Here is a 20,246-nt window from a genome sequence, read left to right as displayed (position 1 = left end):
CCATCCAACCAAACCTTATGAATATTTTGTGAACCCATTCAATTTTATTTTATTTTTTCTTTTTGGGCAATGAGGGTTAAGTGACTTGCCCAAGGTCACACAGCTAGTAAGTGTCAAGTGTCTCAAGATGGATTTGAACTCAGGTCCTCCTGAATCCAGGGCTAGTGCTTTATCCACTGTGCCACCTAGCTGCCCCCTATTCAAAGCAGTAAGTTAAACACAATTTGGGAATAACTACTCTTTATCTCATCCGTGACCCACAAGGCTGCCAGGTCCCTTCTGACCTGATTATTCATCCACATTTTTTCAAGTCATATATAGTGTCAACTTGATAACAAGCCAGTACCTTGGGCCCAAATGTCCAGTGGGATCACACTTTTACAGGAATGATTAAACACATACTTATTAAGAACTTACACTTAAGGGGCAGCTAGATGGCGCAGTGGATAGAGCACTGGCCCTGGATTCAGGAGGACCTGACTTCACATCCGACCTCAGACACTTAACACTTACAAGCTGTGTTACCCTGGGCAAATCACTTAACCCCAATTGCCTCACACACAAAGAAAAAAAGAAAAAAAAGAAGTTAGAGGAAAGACAACAAAGGCATGAGTTGTGGCACAGGTTCATTGCACGGAGACTGAAAGGGGAATTATAATATGGAAGATTACAATCAAAGTATCTGTAGATATATGGCTATGCAGGACAGAGCCAGTACTTGAACAGTAATAAGTAGATCTTGAGGCAATCCAAGCTGGAAGCTTCACAGAAATTGAGTGAAGAATGGGTAGAGGCTAAATCAGAATGTACTGAAGGTTCTTAAACCCCTCATTCTGGTTATAAAGAATTTGCCCAAGCTTTCTCTATTGGAATAGGGAGTAGGAAGGGGCTTGGTTACCGAATTACTTTCCAGAGAAAGCAGGATGAAGTTGTTCAGAAAATTGTGATGCTCCTCATTACTATTCTTGGTTATGTTTTGCTCTTTGGGGGGTGGTAGGGCAATGGGGGTTAAGTGACTTGCCCAGGGTCACACAGCTAGTAAGTGTCAAGTGTCTGAGGCCAGATTTAAACTCAGGTCCTCCTGAATTCAGGGCTGGTGCTTTATCCACTGTGTCACCTAGCTGCCCCCTTAAATGTTTTCCTCTTAAAATACTTTTGATTATGGACCCTTACTAGTTAAGCAAAAATTTTGAGCATGTAATACCTAATGTGTATTATTGGCTCACTTATACATTACAGATGCCTATTACCATACTTACAATTATGTATTTTGCAAGGTATCTATAAGATATTAAAAAAAAAGGATAAAGATTAAATATTTGGTCCTAGAATCAAAAGGAAGTCATTGACATTTGAATTAGAGGAGTGGTATGGTCAGGCCTGAACTTTAGGGAAATGATTCTCACAGCTATCTGGAGGATGGATAAAAGGAAACAAACTTGAGGTAGGGAGGCCAATTAGAAGACAAGTGCAATAATCCAGGTGAAAGGTAAAGACATCAACTAAGGTGGTGATTGTATGAGTAGAGACAAAGGGACAGATGTGGTCACTGGTTGGACATGTAGATATGGGGTAAAGATGATGAAGTGAAGAAGACATTTGAGGTCAGGAAAAACAAGGGTGACTAGGAGAGTGGTGCTCTCAGTAGAAATAGGGAAGTTTGAAAGATGGGTGGGTTCAGGGAAAAAATAACATAAAGCTAATCTGTGATCTAAATCACAATCCATTGATGCCTACTTATCCTTTGACTTGAGTCGAAGTATCATTCAGTTTTACTACATACTAAAAAGGTATGTCCTGTGGTGATCTGAGGAGCTAAGGGAATTTTTCCAAAGGCACATGTATTGCCACTGTGGGTAATGAGTTCAGGTTTACAATTACCAAAGGGGCTTTCACCTTAAAAAGGGGGAAATTGGGAGTTTGAAAAGCAGAGGAAAAGATCAAGAATGGTGGACTGTTGGAAGATAAGGGTGGTTTGGAGACAAGCCCCTAGATAAGCTCTTTCAGCAAGAGTGGAGTACAACCTATCTTCCTATCCATCAATGGATTAATCCCTTGGAGTCAAGGCACAGTCTACCTGGAAAGACAGGTTCCTCTTCCCTCCACTTTTGAGAGACTGACCTATAATTAAATTGGTTGCTGAACGGCTAGGTGGTGCAATGGATAGAGCACTGACCCTGAAGTTGGGAAGACCTGAGTTCAAATCTTACCTCAGACACTTGCTAGCTGTGTGACCCTGGGAAAGTCACTTAACCCCATTTACCTTAAACATCTGGGGCCATCTCTAGTTGTTCTGATCTATATCTTGTCACTGGATCCAGATGGCTTTGGAGGAGAGAATTAGGTTGATGACCTTGCACAGCTCTCCCTTACTTAAATCCAATTAAGCGCAAGTCATGACATCACCCTGATGTCATGGTCCTCTTCTACAATGAAGGACAAACAAGTTGGTTACTTCAAGTTTTCAGCCCTTCCCCACCCCCCCATTCCTTTACAGAACAAAAGTGAGACAGGGAGGTAAATAATATCAATTATTCCTTATAATTTGAACATGTCAATGAGACACTTTGGGGTCTTTGGGTGTCAATGACACCTTCATCCTCCTACCACTCACAAGCTACATGAGCCTTTCAACTGGATTAAATGGTTGGTACTCACTTTAAGAATATAGTTTTCTGGTCAAAGATGATGACACAGGAACACAGGATTGCATCTAAGTCAGCTTTTATTTATACTGAACAGCTTTAAAAATACAGAATAAAATAGCTTTATCTCTACTATTTATTCACAACATCTGGTCCAAATATTACATATTTTTAAATATTTAAACGTTTAATGAAGCCATGTTAGAAAAACAATATGAAATCTTTTAAAAACTCCATAAAAGAATTACACATCTCAAACCCTCCCCCCCCAAAAAAAAACCAAACCCTTGGTATGCAAAATAATAAAGACAAACAAGAGAAAAATAAAAACAATTCCTCCCCCCGCCCCATAAAACACCAAAAAAACCCAGAAAGGTTTACAGCCAAATTCAGCCACAAAACTCATGGAAAATATAGGCATCCCCACTGTTTTAAGAACATCCAGTCTGTTAATATGTCAAAGGTTGTTCTGAACCAACAAAAAATACAATAATTTGAATTATCAGCAAGATGGCAACACTGGTTGAGATGTCCTAAGTGCCTGAAAAATACAAACAGCAATCTAAGCACGTTTGATAGTGATAATATATACCGATGACAAAGCACAGTCACAACCAACCTAACAAGACAGGAATGTTTTTGGATGCTGCTAAAAATGGACTCCTCAATACAAAAAGCAGCCCAGCACAAAGCTAGATGGATGGATCCTTCGGCAGAAGCAAACAAGTGTACGGCCTTCTCGCAATACTGCTAATGACTGGCAGACTGTATGGTGATGTAGGAGATGTCTGATTCTCTTAAAAGCCACAACAGGAAATACTATGATATATGCAGCATGTGGGAATCAAACCATTGGTCACTATTTCAATTACGTCTCTGACTAAGGGAGAGAGTTGCCTTGTTTCTCATCTATGGAACTGAAGAAGGCCACTCCATTGGAGCATTGCATTTGTGTTAGGGCATTATACGCTGTACATTAATATATGAATTATGTGCATCGTAGCACAAAGGGATGTGAACTGTCCGTCCAACATCTAATGGTTAAGCTATTTTGAAGCTAGCTATGTCAGTCATTGTTAATCTGCAGTCCCCTTTACACCACAACTCAATTTAACCTGCTGAGTGTTCTCTCTCCCCTAAACCCTGAAACTCTAGGTATAAAGATATTGCCACAGCTGGTTGTTCTTTGACTGATGCATCTGGTTTAACCACTCTTGTGGCACATAAAAGCACAGAGGATTACATCTGCAAATGTTCACTCTAATTTCCTAGGACCGATATTACAGCAGGGACATGAATAAAAGAAATAACTTCAGCTCTTTGTTATAAAACAGAAGCGTGGGTAAATAAAGTATACACAACTACTAGAGGTTCATCAATGGAGAAATTCTATTATCACATGACATTGTCATGAAAATCATATCACTCCCTCCCTGGAAACCTGTGACCATTATCCTGGGTGGAAATGTTATTTTAATATATGGAAATACTGCCATATTCATGTACAAACCAAGCTGTTGTATTTAAAGTCAGTATTTAAAGGTACAAAGCAAATTCTGTGTATCTGGTCACGCACGGAGACAGGAAAAGTCAGAGATCATGACTGTTTCTCTCTGTTCACTAGTCACTCAACATGACCTGGTGCATTTAATATAGTCAATCACAGGTAATTTGCTACAAAACTGAAATCTGTGGGTTCCTTGAAATAAAAACCTTAATTTTAGTGTATTGATTAATTCTGAATATGATTCTCAGTTATACTGCTGGTAAGTTAGAGAAATCCAGGGTGAGTTTCCAATTCTATGACTATGGTAAAGAAAGTGAATATTTCTGCCATGAATCAGGAGTTAGGACACATTTTTCATTCTGAACATGTCAGACCTTTTACATACTTTCTACTACATACATGATTTAGTGGACAAGCAATTCAGTAAATCGCTCTATTACACACACACACACACCCACACACGCATGCACATCCATACACTACACATAGTGTGAGACACAATTAATTCACCCTTATATTACCCTCAGCTTCACACCTAGCTATTTCTGTAAACAGGAAATAGAAACATATCAAATTATTCCCCTGCACCAAATTAACATCTTTTATTCCACAGTTTATTGGCCAGCAGTTGAGACTATACTGTACTATGTGATTAACTTTATGTGCTGTGAATATGCAAGAAATGTATTATTGTCCAATTCAGACACTGGACTCCTACCACATTCTGGTTATATTTTCAACTCTTTACAAATGGACCTATTGGGGACCTGGTATATTGTCCTCTTTAGCACATTTCAGTCCCTGATTCACAAAATTGTTCAAAAAGGGTTCTTAATCTGGCAACTCTTAAAATTCATCCCACCAGACATGTCAACAAGATGGGAAATTTTCTCCAGAGGAAGCCTAGTTACTTTATGTCTCTTCTCTATTCGTTTAAAGTAAAAGGACATCACAGGCGGATGCTACAAAGTTAAGATTCTCCTGTGCTGGAAGAGTTGAAAACAACACCCCCCCAAATCTTTTGCAAATGAGGTTTCAGAAGCAGTTTGGCATCTGAATCAACACAAAAACCTTTCACACATATCAAAAAGGCAAGTCATTCATGTTAAGCAGGATGTGTTACTGAATTACAGTGCTAAGCTTCAATTGTTCTGCTGAGATATTTGGCAGCAATACTGTGCTGGACAGCTAGAGATAGTGTCAAGGCACATTTACCAAACACCATCGATTTAGCTTAGTTTTCTCCATTTGTCAGGGCAAAGGAATCAGACAGGGTTAAACTAAGCACAGCTTAACAGAGAATGATATTGTTTGACTCAGTCTCATACAACAAAAAGGATGAGACTAATTGAACCACTGGGTAATTTTCTTTTAAACAATACTGTATCTAATATACACCCAAACAGCCAGAACCTATAACATATAAAATCACAAGAGAGTCTGAATACATGTGCTTCATTTAATCTGTAATAAGATCTTGGCACAAATCACAGCCTCTTAAGCCAGGGTGTCCTAATGCAATGCTCACTGAAGTTTCCTGGAGTCGAAGGGTTAAAAACAAATAGATTATTTAGCCAACAACCTCAAAAGGTGTTTTCTCTCCTTTTATAACAAACTAATCTTGACTCTGACTTGAGTGTCAAGACTGGACATAACAAATTATTGCAAAAAGAGTTGCACACTACTTGAAATTATCCATTTTGGGTCCTTTTAGCTGCTCAAACAGCAGCTGACTGACCACTTTCGGTATTTGGTGTAAGTAAATGTAATCATGTTACTAAGTTTCTGATTCTTCTCTTTCTTTACCTTTCCCTGAGCTGAATACTCCAAACCAAATAAACAGGCTATTTTTACTAATAGTTTAGTGTTCTCAATTAGAGTGCCCAGCAGGGAGCAGGCAGTAAGGCAACATTCAAACACATGTCTTTCACTTGATGTGGATCAGTAACAAAAAGAAAAAAAGGCTTTGTTCAAATGGTTAGCCTAACCTTTATCTATTGCCAAGGAGGAGCAGGGCCTACCTCAATGACATCCAGTGGATACGCAAGTGGCAAGCTCCTGAATGTTTCCATGAGCTAAAACGGCTTGGAAACGTCTTCCTTGCACAGCTGTGCAATACAGCATTTATGAAGATATTCCATAAGCCAGAAGCAAAGGCATTTATACTCAGATGTGGGGTCATTCAATGCTGAGTGATCCAGTAACTAGACTGGGAGAAAACCATAGCCTTCCCATGCTCTGGCCCAGTAGTCAGTTCAGATAAATTTAAAAAGTGAGTTACGGCATCTACCTTCATTTGATCAAGAAATACAAAATGCAACCACAGAAATATCATACTGGCCTCAAGAGCACATTATACTGAGCTTCCCTAGTGATTTCCATGGCATTGCAAACTTGAGTTCTTTTTCCTGTTTTTCTTTGGGGGATGAAGCGGGTGGGTGGGTGAAGGGAGGATGATGGAGATGAGCTGGACGGATCACAATGAAAAACACTGATGTAAAACTAATTTGCAATAGTCAGAACATTAAACATAAAGAGAGCTTCACAATGATGAATGCCTGGTAACTAAGAACATCCACACTACAGGAGAGCCCAAACTTTCAGATACCAAAGGTTGGTAATCTCAGGTGATACCCTGTGCCCATTCAATAATCCTGGGGATGAGGATGCTACCTATATATACATAGTGCCTCTGCTATTAGGAAAGATTTTGCTGATCCAAAAAATCTACTGCTCTAAGCCTGGAATGGGAAGTAAAAACATACAGTAGTAAATGATTGCCAACTAGACTCCTGGGCAGGTTCTTTAGTGTTAATAATTTGATATGAATGACAGCGGGTTAACAGTTAATAGATATTGACTCAAATTACACATGACCCTCCCCTCAGATTCATTCAAAACAGTATCTGTGATTCTCACAAATGTGTGCGTCTATATGGGCCATAGGGCAATCCTATAATTCTAGTTCAAGAAAGCTTACTAAAATGCTAATGCAAAAGGAAAATATGACTGTATTGACAATTAAGTCATAATGATGCAGGAGAAAAAGAATTTTTGCTTCCCCTAAAACTTTTTTAGGCACAGATGAGATGAAGAATTGTAAAGAAAAAAAAAGCTATCCAAGGAAGTAAGTACGATTGCTTGAAGGACCCAGGAAGAGGTCGTGTGAATTCACCTGTGCAGTGGGTACAGAAAGTATAGGTGAAGAAGAGAAACTGTTGACAAGCATCTTGGATGACTTGGCATGCAGTCAAACATTCAGAATGCTGGGATGAAAGACAGCACAATATCCAAAACAGTACTAGGCATTTACCAAGAAAGAGGAATGAATAAAACAAAAATATAAAACCCCAAAAGAACAAAAAACCCACAACGAATTCCAAACATCTCTCTTCCACAGGAGGATCGGGAATTTTCAGGCGCAGCTATCATTGCCAGCAATGGATGCCCTGAAAAGAGCCAGGATCAAGGATTTAAATAATAAGATGGTCGAGACACTATATTAGACAATATCACCACCCACAACAGAAAAGCTATGTATAATCAGTCTCGGCTCTGGGTTTCAAAATTTAAATGCAGATATACAAAACATATATTTTAATGCTTATTAATCAGTAAAGAACTTCAAATACATCTTTTACTACAACTAGATAATAGAATTTCAACTAAGGCTATACAGTAGCCTCTGAATCTTCATCTGAATTTCTGCAGTTACTGCTTTTCCTGAAACCTTTCCATGTGTAACCCATAAAGGTTGGGCTGATGGGTAAATAGCTAAAGCATCGGAATTTTTTGATAATGTTCATGCCAAATGGCAAATCGTAGGATTCCATGCCATCAAGTGATTTACTCCCCTTTCCAACTCCTTTCTTCCATTTCCGTATTCCTCTTTCTTCTGGAGTACCTGTCAAAAAAACAGGGTGAATCATGAAATGGGAAGAAGGACCCAACTGGGGAAAAAAAAGAAACAAACATGTTAATTTAACAGCCTTATTTGAGAGGAACACAATTCTTCTTTAAAGAAAGGTGCTTCATAAGCAAGGAAATCTTGGAACTGCCCTTGAAGCAATGAATAAGTATCTGGTCAAGTTCTAGCTTAATAAATGCCCAATTGCTATTATGTTTGATGTGTGATAGAAAGAACAAAGGATATAGAATCAGACAGCAATGGGTTTGAAAAGCACTGGATCTGACAATTCCAGAGGGTGCACCTGAGGACAGAATGTCTGATTTTTCTGGGCTTTGGTTTCCTCTTATGCCAAATAAGGGATAAAAATGTTACCTGTGTCAGAGGGCTACTGTGAGAAACACTATACAACTGTGACTTATTACTAAGAGAATGTGTCACTATGGAAAGAGCTCTGGATTCAGAGTAATGAAAGTGGGATCCTCTTCCTTGATCTGCTTCTCAGACAGCTGTGTGACTTTCTCTATCGGAGCTTCAGTTCCCTTACCTGTAAAGTGAGGGTTGCTGTGAGAAAAATTACTAAATAAAGTTATATGGTATTTATAGGATCCTTTCTAATAAGGGAAGTTGGTTACAATCCATGAGAATGAACCAAAGTCCTTCTTGTTTGAAAGAAACTTCAGTAGTAATCTAATCTAGCCTAGCTTTGAAAAAGAATCTTTACTCCAACCTATGCCACAAGAGGTAATTAGGCTTGTCTTAAAGACTAGGGAGGGAGAGAAACCTGGAAGGACTTGCATGAACTGATGATGAGTGAGATGAGCAGAACCAGGAGAACATTGTGTACACAGTATCAACAACATTATGTGTTGATCAACTGTGATAGACTTGATTCTTCTCAGAAATACAATAGTCCAAGATAGTTCCAAAGGACTCATGATGGAAAATGCTCTCCAAATCCAGGAAAAAAAAAAAGAACTGTGGAATCTAGATACAGATTGAACCGTACTATTTCTATTTTGTTGTTGTTTTTCTTTTTTGAGGTTTTTCCCTTTTGCTCTGATTCTTTTCTCATTAACATGACTAATGCAGAAATATGTTTAATGTGATTGTACATATATATAACCTATACCAGATTATTTGCTGTCTTGGGGAGGGAGGGAGAAAAATTTGGAACTAGAAATCTTATAAAAACAAATGTTGAAAACTATCTCTAAATGTAACTGGAAATACTAAAATATTTATATTTTTTAAATTCCCCAAAAAATGGTAGAAAGGAAGTTTTGAGGAAAGTTTAAGGGAAAGTTAATGAGTTTCGTTTTAGACGTGTTGAGTTTAAGATGTTTGTGGAACATTCAGTTCAAAATATCTAATAAAAATTTGGAGATGAAAGGGATTTGTGCTAAATAAATAGACCTGAGGGGGGAAAAAAGACTGGGGAGGGGAGGGGGACTCAAAGGAAGAGAGGGAGGGGTAAGCTCCCAAGGCAGCACATTCAACTTATGTATAGATATCATGATTATGTAAGTCTTTCCTGACATAGCAAACCTAAATTTACTTCTTTGCAAGTTCTAGCCCTTGCCCCCAAAGGGGGAATCTAAGATTTCCATAGGGAAATGGGAATGGAGAAAGGTAATGAAGAGAAGGCTTAAAAGCTTCATTAAAATGGTCACAGATTCACAGCTGTGCCAAAGAAAGGCTCTGCTCACTGTTAACAGTTGGTTGGAAAGTGAAGTTAAAGGTTGTGACCTCATGGCAAATGGCTACCTTTGAACTGATAGGTACCAAATTTTAAGGTGTCACAGATTGTCAAGTATGTTCATTATTATGAATATCTTAGTATGATGATAAATATCCCATTTATTATTTAAATTATTTATAATGAATTTTAAAATAAAGATTTAATATAATAAATGTTTGTCATTATTATTATAAAAAGCAGATGAAATAAAAATAAATATTAGCATTTACCTGGGATGGTGTTATCCAAAACAAAAGCAACACATCCACCTACAAACATTGCTGTGGTGAGAAGGACATTTAATACTTGATCAATTCCTGTGATCCCTAGAAAAAGGAAGGAGGAATCGAGGGATTACTGTAGCAGCCAGTAAACATGCCTAAATTAGGCTTATATGGCATTATTCCATGATAAGAAACTTCATCAAGACCAAAAAGTTAGGTCTCTCAACTAGACAAAAATTTGATCAGATACTGCTCACAATATTTTAGAAATATGACGAGTATATTAAAAATAGTGTAGCCGAGAAAGCAGCAGATTTGGAACAAGAGACTGTGGGTCCAAAACCAAACTCTGTTCCTACTCTCTGAAGGATCTGGAATAAATCACTACCTTCTTTGGGTCCAGTTTTCTTCTCTGCAAATGAAGGAGCCAGATTAAATTAGCTCAGAATCCTACGACCCTCTATGATCCAACCAACAAAAGATTTCCAGTTAAAATTGTGTATTGACACACAACAGAAAATCACTAATAAAGGGGGTTTGCAGTTCTAGTTGTGCATTAAACAACTTCTGTTCAAAGCAATGGCATAGCCATTAAAGAACAAAATACTTCAAAACTGGTGGAGTGTTTTTTTTGGGGGGGGCAGGGGGCAGGTAGAGATGCTGGGGGGCAGGAGAATAAATCAGTATTTAATAGTTATACAATATAACACATGATTGTACAATATGTCACATGCAAAATAATGTAATAATTACATATATGTAAATTAGTATTTAAAAGAAGGAATCTAATTAAAAAGATATTTGGTACCTTTGGCAAACAGGACAGATAAAATTTTGAAAGTTAAAAAAGTGAATAATGAGAAAGCAGAATCCTGGTATATCCTGCAAGCTCCAATTGCAAACATTTTGTGTGTTCCTTTTAAATATTTCATATCATGTGTTTATAACTGGAGAAATAAAGTTGAATATTACCCAAAGGTCAATGAAGAGATGCACAGTGGGTATGAAAAAGCTCTAATATATTATAAATTAGGAATTATGTTGGTGAAGCAGGGTAAATGATTCTGTCAGAAATATATTATTGGAAAGTAAGATAGACTAGCCATACTGCCAAAGTAAGGGATAACTGATGGCTAGCCTGTATGCTCTAGCAGTACCCATGTGACATCTAGAGAACATGAGCAAGGCCTCTGGCACAATGGATGGATGATTCTTCAACATGAAATATTTGAAGAAAGACAATGAACCAGGATTGCATAAAGGCAGAAGCATGGATGGATTGTAATTTTCTTTTCTTTTCTTTTCTTTTTTGGTGAGGCAATTGGGGTTAAGTGACTTGCCCAGGGTCACACAGCTACTAAGTGTTAAGTGTCTGAGGTCAAATTTGAACTCAGGTCCTCCTGACTCTAGGGCTGGTGCTCTATCCACTGCACTGCCTAGCTGCCCCTTGGATTGTAATTTTCATCACTGGAGGGAATATCCACATTACAAAGGTCAAAGATCTCTTTTCATCAGAGTATTAATGTATTGTTGTTAGTGTAGACACAGAGACCACAGGATCAGAGTATTAGAGCTAGAAAGAATGACAGACCATCTAGTCAACCATCTCATTCTCAGATGAGGAAATTTAAGGTATAGTAGTAGCTGCTACAGTTGTTCTTCCTTTGGATTTTTCTTTGTGTAATATAACTACAAAGAATCAATGCAGGGATTAAAAAAACTGAATAGGCTTGAATGTAATCTAAATAATATTTCTTAACACAGCAGAAATGCCAAAACAGAAATTCATTAGAAAATATTTAAAGCAGTTCAAAAAGACAGCCTTACATTTGGCATTCTCCAGAAGAGACAGACATATAGAACGAAATAGATTCTTGATTTATATGATAATTATGACTGTGAGAGGTTACTGCTGACAAATATGCATTCCAGTGGCAAGTGTTACATGAATAGACAAAACATATCCTATTAAAATCTAAAGTAGATTGACAGCTAGGCTCCAACTCAAACCACCATAGAGAATAAAAGTGTTTCTCAATACCTGTGACTAGTGGGTTCTGCTTGAGGTAACTTGGAAGAACAAGTCCAAAGAAAATGGAAAATCCGAGGACAAAGAGGTTACGTGAAGAATTTAAATCTATGAACTGAAGATTTGATAATCCAACAGCGGTGATCATTCCTGAGGAGAGAAATGAACAAATCTAAGACTTAAGACCTCCCACTACCCAGGCAGCACCTTTGAACAATCACTTGAAAGGCAATCCACTATTTGGAAGCGAAGGGAACAATCATTTAAATAACACCTACTATGTGTCGGGCACTGTCCTCAGCACTTCACAAATATTATCTTATTTGATCTTCACAACTCTAAGTTAGGTGCTGTTATTATCCCCATTTAACAGTTGAGGAAACTGAGGTAAACAAAAGGTTAAGGGACCTGGCCAGGGTCACACAGCTACTAAATGTCTGAAGCTGGATTTGAACTCAGGTCTTCCTGATTCTAGGACCAGTACTCTGCTCCCTGAACCACCAGCTGCCAAGACTCTAATTTTTACCATATCATCACGTTTGTTTTAAAGGAATCAACATGAGCATATATTGCATAATAGAAACAGCAGTGAACTTTTAAAAACATGATGTTGTATCCTGGATTTGTAATTTGCTAGGTCTGTGAGCTTGGGTAAGTCACTTAACCTATCTGACCCTCAGTTTTCTCATCTATAAGTTCAGATAACACCACTTGTACTATTTTTGCTTCAGAGCTGTAAGGCTCAAGTGGGAAAATATTTGTAAACAACTTTGTAAACTGTGAATTGCTGTGCAGATATAAGGTATCAACATTAATATGTGGTAGTATAAATAATATTCCATTGTCTGGGTAGATTATCTGTGGCTATTTGAAGTCTTCTCAGTTCATAGTTCTACATCTCAACCCATCCCCATCAAGCTAAGCTGGGAGATGTATGACCTAAGCTTAGAAGAGAGTGGAAGGAGCAAGTGTTCGCTCTCTGAGCTCATTGGACACACTCTATATAATCAAATCTAAATGACTTTTGAACTAAGAACTTTGGGATTGATGATATATGCCAGATTTCATTCCCATTATTATGGACAAATAAAAAGTGACTGTAGTTCCTTTACAACAGAGAGAAATCCAAAGCCGTCAAGTTTACATGGAAAATCTTGAAATTGCAAAACATACCAAAATATGTATTACGTAATTAATTCTAATGACTGGGTAATCCTTTTTAAATAAGACAAGTCCTGTTGTGGAAAAAAATAGCCTGTCTCAAATGGAATATTTTTAATTGGAAGTTTCAGCATTTATCCTTTACAAAAGTATTCCTGCTGTACGTATGAATGAGTCTAAGTTTTTCCCAGCTCTAAAGTTGTGATTTTAGAAATTCCCTGACTAGACATATTGAAGGTGTAGTTCAGTGCCATCTTTAGAAAAAGAGTCATCTAAAAATCTCACTGAAGCCTTAAGAGTTTTAAACTAGTCAATGTAGAAAGAAAAGGGGAATGAGGAGAAAAGAGGACATAGCACAAACATAGTTTTTACCAAAGAGTGTGCAAAAGAGAGCGCCAAGCACAGGGTCTGGAAGGGATGCAAACAATGCACTGAATTTCCCTATCATTCCAAGCATGAGCATTAAAGCTGCACCATACTGAATGACTCGACGACTTCCAACCTAGGAAGCAAAATAAGAAAACAAGAATTAAAATGTGGACAATTCTGTCATCTAACAATATATTTTTCCTTTGAAGACATTCTGTTGCAAAGAGCTACCAGGAAAATAGCTATTCTGCAGCAAGTGATTCTGCCTCAGGGTTAACAACGTATACCATTTTTTTTTTTTTTGCAGGCAATGGGGGTTAAGTGACTTGCCCAGGGTCACACAGCTAGTAAGTGTCTGAGGCCGGATTTGAACTCAGGTACTCCTGAATCCAAGGCCGGTGCATCATCCACTGCGCCACCTAGCCGCCCCCCTCAACGTATACCATTTAAAATAAAGTTTGTAAATGTTTAAGTCTGTAAGTTTGTAAATAGTATAAACTGTTTTTTAAATTCCCAAATTTAAGTCACTTACTTCAAACAATAGACAAGATGGTACAGGGACTATTACCAACTATACTACCCATGATTTCACTGGTTATCAAGAAATCCCAGGTGAGGAAACACCCTTTCCTAACCGGGAGTCTCAGAGTTGCCTGGAATGCTGAGAGACTAATGACTGACTTGCCCAAGGCCATGTGGCCAGTATGTGTTAAGAAGGGGAAGTTCAACCCAGATTTTCCTGCCTGTCTCCATTACATGCCACATCTCAGGCTACAGAGTACAGAAAACTGGATTGGGAATCAAAAGCCCCAGGGTGCAAATCTTGGATCTGTGAGTCATTAGCTGCATAACCAGAACAAGACACTCCACCACTCTAGAGGGTCAGTTTCTTAGCTTGCAAAATGAAATTAAATTAGATGATATTCTCTCTAACTCTAAAACTCTGTGGTCTCATGGTGTTTGAAGCAAAGCCCAGTACTCTAAAAGAATGTGAATAATTTTCTAGGATTTGAAGGACAAGTGGCAAGAATGTTTATTCCTAAGCCCACCTACTTAGTACCTTCAATGAATTCTTGGTTCACATTTCAGTCACTTAAAGTGTGGAATGATGCTCTTTATGCAATGAGCCTGCCAAGCTTATTTTATATAAATGCAAAATATTCTCATTTACCAACACATACCTAAAAGATGTTGTTACCTGACAAGCCTAACCAGAGAATAAATAGGGCTACCTTACCCATCAACTTTTGTCAAATAGGTAGTACTTTGCTAGGTAATTTATTTTCAGCTACTGAATCTGATTATTTCAGATTTTTCTTTTATAGTCTGTCCTACTTATCTATTTTTCTAATCAGTACCAAATGATGATCATTTTTATAATAATTTGAGGTGTAGAAGTGTTTATTAATCCCTTTCATTCTTTTTTTAAAATTAATTTTTTTTTATTTTATTGCAGGGCAATGAGGGTTAAGTGACTTGCCCAAGGTCACACAGCTAGTTTAGTGTCAAACATCTACGGCCAGATTTGAACTCAGGTCCTCCTGAATTCTGGGCTGGTGCTTTATCCACTGCACCACCCAGCTGCCCCCAGTCCCCTTCATTCTTACCATTTTTTATTACTCTCTTTGATAATCTAGACCTTTTTTTCTTCCAAATGAATTTTGTTATTTTGTCTGACTCTATAAAGTATCTGGCTAGTAATCTTTTTTTTTTTTTTTTGCTTTGTTTTGTGGGGCAATGGGGGTTAAGTGACTTGCCCAGGGTCACACAGCTAGTAAGTGTCAAGTGTCTGAGGCCGGATTTGAACTCAGGTACTTCTGAATCCAGGGCTGGTGCTTTAGCCACTGCGCCACCTAGCTGCCCCCCCCCCCCCCCGCTAGTAATCTTAATGGCAAAGGACTAAATCTGTACATTACCATTTCTTACCCTGGCACTGCCTAACCATGAGCATAGAATACTCCTCTAGTTTTACTTAAGTTCTTCCTTATTTGTTTAACGAAAATTTTCTAACTGTATTTATATAGGTACTGACTGCTTTGGTAGAATGACTTCCAGAAATCTTATCTATTTTGTAGTTATTTTAAAACAGGGCTGACTTTCCTGTTACTGTATCCTGGATTTGGTTTTGCTATACTGAAACGTAGCTAGGTCTTGATTAGTGTAAATAACCAATACCATAAAGTAGTTGCATTATTCAAATTTTCACAGCATATATCCATTAGGCTGGAACCAATGACCATATTTTTTACGTAATTATAACGTTGATGGTGTTAATTCAAATACACTTAACTACTTTACAGGATTCATTACTCACACTAATTAGGACCTAGCTGTGATATTAATTCTTGTGAGTTTATTCTGCAGTCCACAACTCTACTGACATTGTCTAAGCTGGTTTATTTGCTAACACCCTTGAAATTTCTAAGCAAATTACTATGTCACCACCAGATAAGGATAGTTTTATCTCTTCTTTGCTGACCTGTATGCCTTTAACTTCCTTCTATTGCTTGGTTCCATGGGAAAGATCATGACTGTATTTCCAATGATAAAGTTTTAAACAGCTATGCCTAACTATGGAGAAAGTATTTTGTTGTATTACTATAAGGGTGAATGTAAAAGCCATTCTGTTCATCATCTGTTTGTAGAAAATGAGAAATTAAATCTGAATATAGTTAGAAGGGCCCTATAAAAGGAATGTTAGTTTCCTAGAAGTGCCTCTAGGATCAACTAAAAGACTTTAGGAAATGTTGTAAGGTTTTTCCATTTCTTGATGAAATAAGTAACAGAAGCTTAAAATACTTAAAATCAATGAACAAGCATTTATTAGGCACCTGCTATGTTCTTAGGAACTACACTAAGAAGTGAGGATACAAAGGCAAAATTGAATAGTTCCCACCTTCAAGGAGTTTATAGCCTATCAAGAAAGGCAACATATGAATCTATAACTATATGTAAAATATACTAAATAAACCAAGGTAATTTTGGAAGGGAGGCACTCAAAGCTTGGAGGGTGGAAAGGGTAAACAAGACTACCCTCATATAAGAGGGTCCAAAGAGTGGGTAAGTCCAGAGAGAAAAATAACATGCTCTTCTGGACATGTTGAGTTTGAGATATATACAAGATAGCCAATGTGAAAAGTTCAGTAGGCAGCTGGTGATGCTGCACTGGAGAGAAACTACACACACACACACACACACACCCCAATTATTTACAGGATTCATTATATAGGCAGGAGAATCAAGACAGAGCAATGTCACAAAAACAAACAAAAACAGATATGAGAAAGGGTGGTCAACAGTGCTTTATGCTACAAGCATAAAGAAGAAAGGCCATTGAATCTGGCAATGAAATTATCAATGGACCAAAATATTCACTGGACCATCTGTGTTGGCAAAGAAGTAAGAGAGAAAAAAGCAGATTTCCATCAATTGGGGAATGACTAAATAAGTGACAGTACATGAATGTAATGGAATATCACTGCTCTATAAGAAAGTATGACTATGAAGGACTCAGAGAAGCATGAGAAAGATTTAATAAAGATGATATAAAAACAAAAATATCAATAATTGTAAAAAATATTAAACATCACTGGTAACAGTTGAGAGAGCAGTTTCAAATGAATGATGTAGCTGAAAACCAAACTGGAGGGGGCTGAGAAGTGAATGAGATTAGAAAAAGTAGAAACAAGCACAGACACCTTTTCAGGGTGTTTATAAAAACAGAGGAATTGGACAACAATGTGACAATCATGTAATACATTTAAGTTTTGCAAAGCATTTTATAGACATTATCCAATTGATCTTCACATCCTATGAAGTAGATGTTAGTAATATCTATAATTTTACAGATTAGGAAACTGAGGCTCAGAATGGTTAAGAGACTTTGCCAGATCGGGCAACAAACTCAGTCCCTTCTTAAGACCAACTCCCACCCCCAACCTCTATTCCCCTGATGAAATAATCTTTTAGTTATTTTTATATACAGTATCCTGTATTTACTCATCCATCAATATGTTCCAGTAGAATATAAGTTTCTTGAAAGCAGGCACTGTATTGATTTTCTGTGTGTATCTTCTGGTGTCAAGCACCGTGTTTGACATACATTGAGTGAGAGAGAGGAATACTTCACAAAAATTCCATAATCCCACCTCTACCCTCCAATTTTTCAATGACCTAGAAATTTTGTTTACTATCTGATATATACATTTAGGCCTAACATATGTGAAAAAGTCTGCTTTTGAGGATTTCAGCAAAAATTCTAACATCAAATTTGAGAGGCTTCTCAGAGGGATAATCTTCTTCTTCAAGTATCATCAGTAATGTGAGTCAGGGAAATGCAAAACCGTTTCCTGAAACAGTGCCACTGGTAAGAGTGGGCTAGTGTCCAAAGGTACTCAGAAGAGGTATCAATTAGCTCGTTAAACAGAGCTGGCATGATGCCTTTTCAGTAATAAACTGGTACAATTCATGTTGCAATTTCAAGCAATTCAAAATTTTAATGAAGATAATTATACCTACACTCCCTCAGTAACATTTAAGAATGAAGTCTTTTGTAATATTAATGAGTACTGGTTATGCACTTCAACAGTACTGGTTAAGTTACAAGGCACAGTTTTAAAGGGGGTGTTGAATGACTGCATGGGTAAAAACTGAGGCACCATGTTGAAAGGAGGCTACCTTGTTAAAATTGCTCTGCCCAAGTCTCCCTCCCACCTATCAACAATATTCCTAGGTGCATAACTTATCATTAATTGCCTACTGAAATACTGCTTAGTAGGTGATAGCCTAAAATCCACATCATTTGCATGGTAGTTTCCAATTAATGGGAACCTTCCTCTTGGAGCTACATCATATCACATCAAAAATCTCTACTCTCTGATTTTCAAGGTTTTTGTTTCTTGCACACACTTAACAACAATACCAAAAAGTTGATTTTAAAAATATCTCCAGTACCATAAAATTTTTCTCTCAATTACTGCTGTAATAGTTTGTAACAAGTTCAAAAAAAGAAGAGAAAGAGTCAGCAGATGGGGCTATCTAAATAGTTTTATGGAAATGATTCCTCCCCCCCACCAATCTGCTAAAAAACCAGTAAAGAAATCAGATGTGCAGCACTACGTACTACAGAATCCTGTCCAACAGCATTATCTATTCTTTGCTCTCTCAATTACCCTGAATTGCAAACAAGTATTACTGATGTTTATTTTATGGTACCTTCTCAGCTTCACTCCTCTTGTGAAGGAATCTCAAAGGCTGTGTCTTTGAGGTCCTCAGCTGGAAAAGCTGAGAGAATGATTCTAGAAATGGATCGAATGCCTCTTATCATAGGATCAGCTTGGTTAAGTACAGAGAGGCCAGTGATCATAAGGTTGGCAACAGAGTGACAAGAACTATTAAAAATGGAATGGAAGCCTTGGAAGAGAGTGGGCTGCCCATCACTAGACGTTTTCAAGCAAAGGCTGTGTGGATTGCTTGTTGGCTATTTCCTAAGGGCAATTCCTCTACGGGTACAGGTTGGACTTGATAGCCTCTGAGCTCCCTCATAATTGTTTTGGCCAGAGAGCCTCATAAATATTATCTGCTCAGGAATAGAAATGGGAACTATTAACCTTTTGGCACTCTAGTGAAGACTAAAAATAATGTTTTTAAATGCATAAAATAAAATACATAGGATCACAAAGGAAACTGTGTTGAATGACACTTACCAAAATGCCTAAAAAAAGAAAAGTTCAGAGACCCCAGGTTAATAATCTCTGATATAGGGGCATCTGGGTGGCGCAGTGGATAAGGCACTGGCCCTGAATTCAGGAGGACCTGAGTTCAAATCTGGTCTCAGACACTGGACAATTACTAGCTGTGTGACCCTGGGCAAGTCACTTAACCCTTATTGCCCTGCACCCCCCTCCAAAATCTCTGATATAGATTATTGGCTCTAATGAACCTACACTAACAACATCACAAATACTTTTGTGATATTTTAAATGCTATATCTACTGATTACAGAATTACAGGAGTTGAAAGAGGTCTTAAAGGCTCATTAGCTGAGTAAACTGAAGGCCAGAAAAGTGAAATGACTTACCCAAAAATCAGAATTATTTAGTGGCCAAGACAGGATGTTTAATTACAAAATGGCTCCAAGTATACAGTTCTCCAGTGAATCCAATCTTCGGTTCATTTTTATATCTACCCATGCTTCCACAGGTCATAAAGAATGACCCAATTAAAATTTCTCTTCCCCAAAGAAATCATTTGTAAAATGAGGGGGTTGGGCTAGATGATCTCTAAGGTTCCTTCTAGCTGTAACAGCCTAAAAATGATGAATCTGGATGCTGACTACGATGGAAAATTATTATTGGCATCGATGATCCCCATATCATCCCAAAGACCTAAAAATAAACTATCAACTCATGGAATTTGTGTGGAAAACTACTGATAAAAATCTCTTCTTATACAAGGTGTAGCCAGGCAGAATTATGTGGGTTAAAAAAAAGGACTGGGTATGGAGCTAGAAGACATGAATTCAAGTCTGATCACAGAATCATAGAATTTTCTAAGCTCTTAAAGGCATGTCAGTGTGCCTTCTTGGGCTTCAGCTTTCCAAGGTGTAAAATGACAACTTTGGATTAGAGTTTAGGTAACATTTAAGATCATATCCTGCTCTAG

At 37.7% G+C, this 20,246-nt stretch overlaps 1 protein-coding gene across 4 annotated transcripts in view; it reads right to left on the bottom strand.

The window, feature by feature from the left end:
* Window positions 1-2,707: 2,707 nt before the first annotated feature.
* Window positions 2,708-20,246, bottom strand: part of SLC23A2 (solute carrier family 23 member 2) — a 113,703-nt gene continuing 96,164 nt past the window's right edge. For all 4 annotated transcript variants that reach the window (XM_043983031.1, XM_043983032.1, XM_043983029.1 and 1 more), the window contains 4 exons: window positions 13,587-13,716; window positions 12,066-12,203; window positions 10,031-10,126; window positions 2,708-8,056 (listed from right to left, as the gene is read on the bottom strand). In XM_043983031.1, coding sequence (XP_043838966.1) covers window positions 7,824-8,056; window positions 10,031-10,126; window positions 12,066-12,203; window positions 13,587-13,716 — 597 coding nt within the window. In that variant the 3' untranslated portion in view covers window positions 2,708-7,823. The remainder of the gene's footprint in view (window positions 8,057-10,030; window positions 10,127-12,065; window positions 12,204-13,586; window positions 13,717-20,246) is intronic.

The sequence above is a fragment of the Dromiciops gliroides genome, chromosome 2, assembly GCF_019393635.1.
Source record: "Dromiciops gliroides isolate mDroGli1 chromosome 2, mDroGli1.pri, whole genome shotgun sequence".
Classification (NCBI taxonomy): Eukaryota; Metazoa; Chordata; class Mammalia; order Microbiotheria; family Microbiotheriidae; genus Dromiciops; species Dromiciops gliroides.
Note: the sequence above shows the minus strand (reverse complement) of the source record. Positions and strands in the feature narration are given on the sequence as shown.